Source organism: Papio anubis, chromosome 7 (genome assembly GCF_008728515.1).
Source record: "Papio anubis isolate 15944 chromosome 7, Panubis1.0, whole genome shotgun sequence".
NCBI classification, from domain to species: domain Eukaryota; kingdom Metazoa; phylum Chordata; class Mammalia; order Primates; family Cercopithecidae; genus Papio; species Papio anubis.
Genome location: NC_044982.1, coordinates 145087954 through 145099616, shown reverse-complemented (window position 1 = coordinate 145099616; position 11663 = coordinate 145087954). Strand labels below are relative to the sequence as shown.

General features: G+C 50.6%; 1 protein-coding gene across 1 annotated transcript in view; it reads right to left on the bottom strand.

Moving 5' to 3' along the window:
• The window catches only part of EHD4 (EH domain containing 4), a 74229-nt gene that overhangs the window by 3386 nt on the left and 59180 nt on the right, over nt 1–11663 (bottom strand). Inside the window, exon 5 of the mRNA XM_003900818.5 lies at nt 6111–6275. Within this exon, the coding sequence (XP_003900867.1) occupies nt 6111–6275 (165 nt within the window). The remainder of the gene's footprint in view (nt 1–6110; nt 6276–11663) is intronic.

The window sequence follows — 11663 nt, the reverse complement described above, 5'->3', positions numbered from 1 at the left end:
TGACCAGGAGCACCCACGCTACCCCAGGAAGGTATCGAGGCAGGGCCATGGAGACCTCGCACATAAAAAATAATCATCATGGATCCACTGTCATCTCAAAAATATGGACAAGTAAGCAAAAGCTGGAACTTGTAAGAGCAGGGAGTAGGGCTGGGGAGCCCGAGGGAATAAACGTAGCCAGTAGGCCTGAGTATCACTGGCCAGGTCAGGACAGGTCTTAGCTCCACCTGTTGAGCGAGGCAGCCTGTCAGCCCACAGAGCAGCAGAAGCACAGGCTCTAGAGGGGGCCTGGCAAACATGACTGCCCACCCAGGCTGGGGCAGACTACAGGATGCCACAGAGGCTCTGTGGACAGCACTGTAGAAAATGACCTTCCTACCTTGGTTCTCCTTGGTTACTCCATCCATCTGTCCATCCATCCACCTGTCCAATCAACCCTCCATCTAACCATCCATCCATTCAATCAACCCTCTATCCATCCATTCAGCCAACAATTCATCCATCCACCCACCCACCTGCCCAACTTTTATTTGTCATTTACTCTGCACCAGCCCCTGTTCTGGGGCTTGGGGATATAGAATAAATATGAAAAGCCATAGTTCCTGCTTTAAATGAGTTTCTGTTGTACTGGAGGACGGACACTCCAATTGTTTAAAAAAGGACCTGACATAACACAGTGAAAAGGATAACATGAAATTAGTAAGTCATTAGAAAGAAAAAAGCCAAGTCATTAAAAGGGAGAGCGGCCAGGCTCGGTGGTTCACGCCTGTAATCCCAGCACTTTGGGAGGCCAGGGTGGGAGGACTGCTTGTGCCCAGGAGTTCAAGACCGGCCTGGGCATGAGACCTATATATATATGTGAGGGAGAGGAAGGGAATAATCACATCAGATGGCTGAGGTTAAGGAAAACTACTGCCTGGATATGGAGAAGAGCTCAGTTGCCCAGGGGGACCCCTGGGAACCCTCACTGTCTAAGGAGAGAAAACACTTGTTTATTGCAAGAGACAAACTTTCCGTGGCCCTGAACTGTGAGAGTTACCTAGAGCTTTACACGAGGAGCTTCAAAGATCTGATGAAAAATGTCTTCAACAGCAGTTTTATCAAACAAATGCAGAAATGTTCCAGGTATGGTAGGTTTTATATGTGAAGTATTTCTGTATGTACAGTTCTAGAGGGGGCCAAAAGACAGGCCATGCAGGTGTGCAGTTTTCTGGAGATGAGGCAGGGAGATTTGCAAGGAAAAGTCAGACCTTGCTGTTTTGGACAGAAGCAATGTGACACACTGCTAGGGGAAAAAAATAAAAACCAAAAACCAAAAAAAAAAAAAACCTTGGTGTTATCATAAATATGCTTTCTGACTGAGAAACTGAGAAAAAACTGGTAAGCAAAACTAAAAATTTAAAATAATTTATAATCTCATCATCTGGCAAAAATCTCTGCTAGCATATCTGGGCATGCATTTCTAGCCATTAACACATACACACAGACACACACATGCATGCACATACACACACACACACACACTGAAACAATACCATACTGTTAAGAATATGTCATGTATTTCTGTGGTATTAATTTTTACATAACCTTTCTCTTAACAGCTACAGAATATTGAACTTAGACTGCAGAGCTGGGCCATTCTTCATTTACCCTGTCCCCTGTAGCTGGACACACAGGTTGTTTCCAATAGAGAATCAAAATCATGGTCTCTAGGATGGCAGGGCAGGAATTCTGGGCTGACATTTGGAAGGGGATTCCCGGGTGGTAGACGGTGGGGGGACAGAGCTGAGAAATATCAGCTAAACGGGCTGACATTTCTCTAGGGAAGGGACTCTGACATTCTTCTCAGGTAGCAACATCAGCAGCCATTGAATCATGCAAACCCAGCGTGTGGCCCCTGCTCAGCTCAGAGCAGAGGGTACTGCAGGCCGGGTCTCTCAAACGCAGTCACTAGCATTCACTCCTGACATCAGCACCAAACAATGCGGCCTGCACTGCGGGCTCCTACCACCAACGTCTCAGTCAGCCGAGGAGATGGAAAAGAGAAAGCTAAGCAGGTGGAAGAGCAGGCATCCCCCACAAAAATCCCAGCGCTGCTGGCTCAACAAGTTTGGATTCCCAGGGTGCATGAACACCTACCCTATTTCCTTAAGAATGAGCCTGTGCTCGGAGCGCACACAGAGCCCCTGTGTCTGGTCCAGCAGACAAAGGAGGGTGATGCCTGCCCAGACTTCCCACCAGCCTGCAGGGGCCGTGGATTCCGACTGCAGAGCTCTGGAAAACTGGCAGGGGGAGCGGCCGCATATTTGCGGGGTGGACAGGAGGCAGCAGTTATTCCCATCCTGGGAGGCAGGCAGGAAATAAACTCTCCATTCTCATCCCTGTGGTCCCCCCCAGGCTTGACCGGGGACTGCGGGGGCACCAGTTAAACCATCATCATGTCACTCCTGACATCAGCACCAAACCATCATCATCCCTGCCCTCTGCCAGGGTGAGTCCAAAATAGTTCTTATTGGGATGAATACACACTGGGGAACTAGAAGGTATTTGCCCATCGACTGTTGTATCCACTGAGCTAGGACCCTGGAATTGCTCCCTCTCAAGAGGCAAAGGTCCGTTCCCAGCCCCCGTCTCCGGTAGGGCTGTCCCTTGCTCATTAATTGCCAACATTCACCAGAAGAGTTTGCAAATCCACCGGAGGGTCTGAGCAGACGGGGCTGACTCTGCTGCCCTCTGCTGTTGAAATGCTGCCAACTCATGAGCTGAGGGGTCCAAATTCTCCTTCCAGTGGGAAGATCAGAGTCAGCAGTCACGGTGGCCCTTCTGGCGCTCATCTCGTCCTGCAGTATTGACACTGTGCTGTCAGTCATGGTCCCTCCCCAGAGTGTGCCAGGCACGCACCGGCAGCCACACAGGTGGGTTGCAGGGCCTGTCCCAGCACAGGGAAGAGCCTTCAAAATACATGCTCCTCTCACTGCTACAGCTAAGAGTCACTCTGACCAGCTGGCTCCATGAGAGAACAGGGAGAACAGCAACCTAAACTGGCATCAGCAAACTCTCCGTGTGACCCTGATATGTGCAAAGATCACAACATGGTCACGTCTAAGCGTATGCCCACTCTCTGTCAAGGCCTATGTTGTAGAGGATGTTAGACTTTAACAGTCTCAGGGATGGGAGAGGCCCTAATCCACATATGTGCCCCTCAAAGCTTCCGGTGACAGCAAGCTAGCTTGCAGTATCAGGTGTCACTGAGCATTCCTGACAGGCTCCATGCTGCCTTATTCCTGGGGATTCTCTGAAGGAATCGGGTGGTGTGACTGGACCTCAGCTTACTTCCCAAGAAGGCCTCTTCCTGCAGCTTCCAGGCCTTGGCACTGGGAACCCCTGGTCTATAAGCCCTGTGGGAATCGAGGCTGGGTCAGGGCCTGAGAGCCTGCTGTGATATGGCCTTACACTAACTTACCAATTCATTCGGCATGTGTTAACTGAGCACTCACTACGTCCTAGATGCTGGGGATATGGCAGTGAACAGGGCATGGGTCGCTGATCTCATGGAGCCGCAGACTTATGTGGGAGAGAGATACTAAATATCAGATATCAAATAATCCAATTACATGGAAGCACAATGGTGCTCATATTGTAAGAAGAAACATGTGTCCTGACAATGGGGTTGTTGTCAATTATTTTTACCCCCATTTGTTCATTTTTTCTGTTTTTTGAGACAGGTCTCCTCTGTCGCCCAGGCTAGAGTGCAGTGGCACAATCATGGCTCACGGCAGCCTTGACCTCCTGGGCTTAAGCCATCCTCCCACCTCAGCCTCCCAAGTGGCTGGGATCACAGGCATGAGCCAACCACATCTGGCTAATTTTAAAATATTTTAATGGATACAGGGTCCTACTACGTTGCCCAGGTTGTTCTCCAACCCCTGGACTCAAGTGATCCTCCCATTTCGGCCTCCCAAAGTGCTGGGATTACAGGCATAAGCCACCATGTCCAGCCCCATTTGTTCATTTTTTTTTTTTTTTCTGATTTATTCCAGGGGCCTAGAACAGTGATAGCAGCAGGAGGCAGACAAATGCTGAGGCAGACAGGGGCGGGTCTCCAGTGAAACTCTATCTTCAAGCCAAAGGCATTTTAAAGCCTGCAGGCCAAGCTACAAGTCAAATCCACAGACCAGACTGAGAACGTGTCTTCCCATTTGGCTGCTTTTCTTTGATTGATCCCTACCCTTCACCTATTTTACATATACCTACCCTTCCCTAATTGTTTTTACACTGTCATGCCCACCTTTGACTGGTGCCTTTGTTTTAACCTTTTTTGTATACTCACAAATCAATCAGCATGCACTCCTCTAACCTGTGCCTATAAAAACCCCAGACTCAGCCACACTGGGGAGATGACCTGACTTCGGGAGAGATGACCCAATCTTCCCATCCCCTCTTCACTGAGAGCTGTTTCGTTGCTCAATAAAATCCTCCACCCTCATCACCCTTCAATTGTCAGCATGACCTCATTCTTCTTGGATGTGGGACAAGAGCTTGGGACCCACCAAATGCAGATACCCAGAAAGGCTGTAACACTGGCCCTCCACCCTCACTGGTGGAGGGTAGCCATGCCACTCAACAGAAGCAGTGGTGGGGCCCAGCTGGTCCAGAGCCATGGGCCAGAGCAGGGTAAGAGGGTGACTGAGCCGCTAACATTATGCAGAACTAAAAGAGCTAATTAGCATACTGTAACACCCCTTCTGGGGCTTTGGGGTTGCAGGCATCCCTGCCTGGGCACTGCCACATTCCCCTTGGGGTGACAGACCTGGTCTGGCTGCAGACCCTGCACAGAGCCTGCTCCTATGTCAGCACTTGGAGTGGCCGGCTGGATCCTGCACTTGCTTGCTCACCCACCTTCAGTGGTGCTAAGGTACTGGGCATAGACCTGACTCCAGGTGATTCTCAGCAAAGGCTCAGCCCTCCTTGTATCCTCCATCTCAGTGGGCCACGGCTGCTCCTGAGATCATGCTTTCCTTGTTGCCTTCCCCCAGCTCAGAGGACCCTGGGTGTCTTCTGACCTGGCCATCCCAGGCTAGCTTTGTCATGAGTAGCTCTGGTTCCAGAGTCTGCTCTCTACGTTATCGGGCTCACAGGGGACCAGCAGGAGAGGCCTGGCAAGGGAGGAATCTGCAGAGCCCCAGGGCTCAAGAGCAGCGTCTCCCCGCGGCGAGGCACTGTAGCAACTTCAGGAAGCAAGGGTGACAGAGTTTCTCTTTCGCCTGGCCTGCTCCACTGTTTGTGTTATTGGGTAGTGGCTGCAGGCATCTGAGTTTGTGGCTCCTGCTTTACAGAGAGGACTGTGGCCCCCAGGGCAGAGGGGTCCCTACACCAGATAAGAAGACAGCCAGCTTGGCTCTGTGAGGACTGTCAGCCCAGACGCCAGACGGGTGGCCTCGCTTGTGAGGGCACACTCATCTAACAGCAGTGCGGACAGGTAGATATGCCGGTCGGGCCGGGGCGGCTGAATGCAGCACCCGTTGTTGCCTGGCTAGAGCCGCCCGGCCACAACTCAAGAGAGGCCTTGACAGCGGGCCAACGGCTGCCCAGCGCCAGCCTTTAAGCACGGTCCTCCCTGTGCCCACACAGTCCAGCAGCGTCCGCAGAGCCCCACAGCCCCTGCTGGAGCCCTTGAGCCTGCAGCAGCAAGGCCGCCTGAGCACATAATCCCACAGCGTGGGGCAGGTCCGGGCAGGGCTGGAGGAGGCCGCCCAAGGTGACCCTCAAGGCCACTCCCAGCTCTGATTCCCTCAAGGTTCTGGGATTCCAAAAAGCAGTGTCACCGCAACACCAACCAGCCTCCTGGGACACAGTCTGAGAGGGCTGCTCACCTGACTTTCTCATGGGAGCTTCGTTTGTCTTTGGCCATGTGTCTCCTTTGTTTACTCATTTTGGAAGACAGACAATTTCTGCTTTATTCATAGCCTATTACCATGGATCACCATTAGGAAGGCGCATTCTCCTTGATCCTAAACCATGAGACCCTCATGTGTCTCCAGCAAACAGTCAGACAATGTGGCACTGCATCTCCACCTTCTGCCCATGACATTGTGAGGGGCTCCCAGTACCTGCATAGCCTTGACCTCGGGGAAGTCCCCTGCAGAAATCTGGTATTCTCGCTGTAGCTGAATGTAGATTTCCGGCAGCCTGCTGATAAGCTCTCTCTTCTTGTTTTCCTTTCCAAATACACTTGGCATCTCCTTCTTCAGGTAGCTGATGATGTAGGCATGCACCTGGAGGGGTATAGATCAGGCAGGGAAGTGTCATTTAGAATTGCACCAGAGAAGGAACAAACAAGATCGCATCTTAACTCCATCATAACACATAGCAGGTACCCACACAGACCAGGTCCCAAGCACAGGAGGAGGGGAGGGTACAGGGGGAGTGCAGCTGTCCAAGGGTGGCTGGAATGCGGCCAGACTTGGGGAAATTCTACGGCTACTGTTCCGTTGTGCCTCTGAGTGGCAATTCTGGTGCCTGTAGGGAGTGAGTGGTATGGGTGGGGCCTGGGTGGGAGAGCTCTTAGTTCTGGCAATTAACCAGAATACTCAAGAGAAAGTTTCACCAGGCTGGTGCCTGGGAGCACCAGGAAATGAAACTGGAGGCTGGTGTCAATGGCTGATCAACATGGAAATCTGTACGCAGTGAACAATTTGATGAGAACTCCCATAACCCCCGTTGTGGGAGGTTTAGACTCTGAGATCTCTGCAGGCGGAACGAAAGTCATTCTGCACAAGACCAGCTGCCTGGGATCAGGCTGGATGGCAGAAGATCCCTCTGGGAGAGGAGCCCAGAAACCTTGATCACTGGGACCTGGGGTCTGTCATTGGAGGGGAGAGAATCTGGCCTTAACATTTCCACTCTTCTACTGATTTCCAGCTTCAGGATATTAAGAAATGTTCACTACAAAAGTTCTCTTTGTATATCTGTTTTTTTTGGATGGAATCTCGCTCTGTTGCCCAGGCTGGAGTGGAACGGCATGATCTTGGTTCACTGCAACCTTCACCTCCTGGTTCAAGCGATTTTCCTGCTTCAGCCTCCCAAGTAGCTGGGATTATAGGTGTGAGCCATCACGCCCGGCTAATTTTTGTATTTTTAGTAGAGATGGGGTTTCACCATGTTGGCCAGGCTGGTCTTGAACTCCTGACCTCAGGTGATCCACCCACCTTGGCCTCCCAAAGTGCTGGGATTACAGGCATGAGCCACTGTGCCCGGCCTCTTTGTACATCTTGAATTCCAGAGTAATTGTGAAGTCAAGTAAGTAACTAAAATAAGAAAGGATGAAAAACAGAGTGGTGATTACAAAAAAGCAAATGACTATGTAGCAGTGGAAAATCCTATTGAAGAAAACAGGCTTCTACTGTAATCTTGTGGAAGTTGAAATTAAATAAAGGGGGTAAGCAGATACATTCTGTAGCTCAGCTGAGGGCCCGTGTGTGGACACATGCTGGACACAGCCAAAAACCTTTTGCGAGGATTCGGACGCTAACCTAAGTACCTAATGCAAGGTCTGACATGCTGAGGTCAGATAATGCCAACTTCCCGTCTGCACAAGGGTCGTTTAACAGAAGCAGACACTGTGCAGCCTGGCTACCGCTGAGAGGATGGACTTGGAGAGAGAACGCTAAACCTTTCTGTCACCAGCAAACTTGTTTACGTACTTATTTTTCAAATGAAGACAACTGAAATGATTTACAAGATTCTTAGAGATAACTAGAGAAACCCAAAGTTTGGGATCCGTTATTTAGAACCCTGGGCTTTAACCGCGCTCCTGAGGCTGTGATGAGCAAGTGGTAAGCTACCAATTCCTTTGCCTCCGGCAGTGAATGCCTGGCTTGGTGTGGGTGGGCTGGGGAGGGCCAGGGCTGGGGGAGCACCCTCGAACTGGAGGGGCTGCCACGTTCCATCAGGGAGAACCAGCTGCTCACCAGCTGTCCTCGCATCATTTCCTTGGTGCAAGGAACTCTGGACTGGGCCTATGTATATATTCTTTGTGTATACCTATGTGTACTCTCTCTTCTGTGCTCAGGCTCACCCCACCCTGGAGCCACCCCAAGGGAAGCAGGAGCCCCCACAGCTGCTCAGTCTCCCAAACACAAGGGCTTCTTATTGAGACACCCCCCTTCTCTGCCCTGGGGCCCCGCCCTGGAGCAGCTGCCTAGACCCCTACAGGGCTTCCCAAGACCCCTCACCACCTACTAGTAAGGTACCTCTGAGCTGCCAGGTCCCCCAGCTCAGGGAGGGCTTAGTTCCCACTCATCTGTCTGACTGCTCGCCCAGTCCCTGCCCCCCGCCAAGGTTGGGCACACTGTTCCTCAACACTCCCTGGTGCCCAGGCCCCGCTTTACCTGCACTGAACTCAGCTGATGTGCACCTGCCACACCCTCTACCCACTGAGTGGCACCTGCTCCGTCTCAGGCCTCGTGGTGTTTGCTGGCTGATGACCGAGGCTGCCCCAACACTAGCCCTCCAGCGCCCTGACAAACCTGGGGCTGATCTCGTGCCAGGTCTCAACTCCCTCCTCCTTCCACCAGCCTGGTGCCACCTGAGTCATGACCCTTAGGTGACCTGCTCACACTGCGGCTGCTCTCGGCCCCAGCCTCCACTTCTGGGAAGTTCCATTAGCCTGTTTTGTGGAAGTCTCCTGTTACGCTGCCTCTGCACATCCACCTGCCTCCTGCCCTTCCTGGTGCGTCCTAGGTAATAACCCAGGGCCAGCTTCTGTGCACGGACCTGCTTTCAGAAGTTCATCAAGTTGGCTGGGCGCAGTGGCTCACGCCGGTAATCCCAGCACTTTGGGAGGCTGAGGGAGGTGGGTCACTTGAGGTCAGGAGTTCGAGACCAGCCTGACCAACATGGTGAAACCCCGCTTCTACTAAAAATACAAAAATTAGCTGGGTGTGGTGGTGTGCTTCTGTAGTCTCAGCTACTCGGGAGGCTGAGGCAGGAGAATTGCTTGAACCCGGGAGGCGGAGGTCACAGTGAGCTGAGATTGCCCCACTGTATTCCAGCCTGGGCAACAGAGCAAGATTCCATCTCAAAATAAATAAATAAATAAATAAATATATAAATAAATAAATTCATCAAGTCACAAGGTAAATTATAATTCTTGGCATCATGGAGTACTGAATCTGGAAGTGACCCCCGATATCTAATTTAATTCCTGGTTCCAGGACATCCATGTGACTCACTCAAGGTCACACAGCTAGTTGGCAGATGCGGAGCTGGCACTAGCATCCAAGTGCCTCATTCCTGTCCTGAAAGAACTAATGACTCCCTGTGGCTATGCGTTCATAATCTTACTGAAGTTGTTCAAAATCTGGAATTGAAAATGAACTGTGTCCCACAGAATGAGTTTGGAAAACTTTGATTTGAGGTTTGACTTCTGATTGTGTCTAATTCACTGAGAGGCTTTGGAAGGGTCCTTTATTCTCCCTTTCCCCACACATCAAACACGGACACAATGATGGCACACAAACGTCAGGACACCACGTGGGAATGCGGGTGAAGACTGCGAGCTGCTGGCAGGATGGAACCCTGTCATTTTCTAAAGTCGTCTGGTAAACAGACGGGACAGCCTGAATGGCTAAAATTCACAGTCAGCCTCCAGAGCTCACTCCTGCACTTACGCGTCAAAGGTGTCTCCAAATACATGCCAGACCGAGGGCCAGACCTGGTGGTTGTCCCTGGGAAAGGAGGTGGAAACACACGGGTCTTTTGACCTTTATACCGAGATAAAACTAATTGGGAAGAGGAGGAGTAGGAAAGAGAAGAGGGGGACTAGACCTAGCGCTGGAAGATGAGGCTCAGGCCCCGTGACCACTGCCTACCCACTGAGCAACTTGGGGCCAGGCGTGGGATCTCCGCCTCAGCGTGCTCATCCACAAATTAGACATGACAGCAACATTCAGCTCACAGAGTTATTATGAGAATAGCAGAGGCCATGCATTTGAATGCACTCTGCTCACTAGAAAGAAGAGTAAATGCAACTTGTTATCAACTAATGGCCAAAGACCAACAGCTGGAGGTGCAGAATGCGCGAGAGGGCTCCCGGCTGGTTACTCCTTACCAAATAATTAATAAACTCTCTCTATTTAAATAGTAATAAAATGAATTTGGGTTCCAAGTGTTTAATTTACATTGACCCCTGGGGGCTTCTGAACATTCGTATCTTGTTCAAGTCATCCTTTGCCCTGTGTAAAGTTGCAGAAGCCCCAAGGCATCTAATGGGGATGACTGGGGGAAATCAAAAGGATCAAAATGACAAATGAGTTTTTCTCTAGGCTAATAACTCAATAAGCAGAAAGGAATGTCCTCCCCTTTAAATGTATACGAATGCATATGTAGTTCACACTTTCACTCTGACACAGGTCTCATTAATTGCGTCCAATGATGTGTGTGTGTGTGTGTGTCTCCAAGACTGAGACACACATACTAAAGAGTGATACTGGCCACATCTACTCTGGGCTTGGAGGGTAAGTTCAGCGAGTGCTGGATGCTGGCAGTGACCAGTGCTGGAATGAAAAGCTTCATGGAATGTGAGGATCAGGCAGTAGGTGGGGGAAGGTGGGCTGGGAAGGCATGGTGACGCCTGTGCCACGCTCATCCGCAAACTTAACGCGACCTGCTGGAGATCTGCGGCTTTGGAAGCCCAGCTCTGGAAACCTGCATAGAGTATTTAAAGCCAGGGTATCAGCACGTTTATAAAGTGGGTTTATGATAATATAAAAAATTCAGTTAATAAGCCCGAGACCCAAAAGATGAACCCATGGGGTAACAAGAGTGTGAGACTGTGAGAGGCAGAGAAAGGCGGCTGACGTGTTCCCACTGGAGCAAGGGTTTGTTATGCTGTTCAGATCAAAACTGGCTCCAATGGCATGAGTAATTCTGTGCCGCCTCAAAGGGGACTGGAGGGGGCCACACAGTCGTCTGAGGTCAACCTTCAAAGAGACAGGCTTCCATTTATGGGCTCAAGCACTGACACACACACGTCCACAGGAGCTCAGGGCTGCTGACCGAGTTATTTTTAGAGCCCTGCCGAGGACTAGGCAATACCACGATCTTCATGATCCATCATATCATGATTCTCACACACTTTAGCCTGAATCCATTTGGTGCACAAAAAATGTGTCATTTCTTTATAGGAGGTTTTTTTTTTTTTTGAGATGGAGTCTTGCTTTGTCGCCCAGGCTGGAGTGCAGTGGCATGATCCTGGTTGACTGTAACCTCTGACTCCTGGGTTCAAGCGATTCTCCTGCCTCAGCCTCCTGAGTTGCTGGGATTAAAGGCGCCCGCCACCACGCCCAGCTAATTTTTGTATTTTTAGTATAGATGGGGTTTCACCATGTTAGCCAGGCTGGTCTCGAACTCCTGACCTCAAGTGATCCGCCCGCCTCGGTCTCCCGAAGTGTTGCGATTACAGGCGTGCCCGGCCTATAGAAGGAATTTGACAATGCAAACAGACAGGAAAGCCAGGCTCTGCACATCACATGTGACTGAGAAGAGTCTATGTTTGAAAGAATAAGCTAAATTCCACAGAACTATAGCGAACCTTGAGAATCACTGAGCTCTCCTCTTCTTTCTCAGTTTTACTTGTTTCTTCCTCAAATGTTGCCTCATTT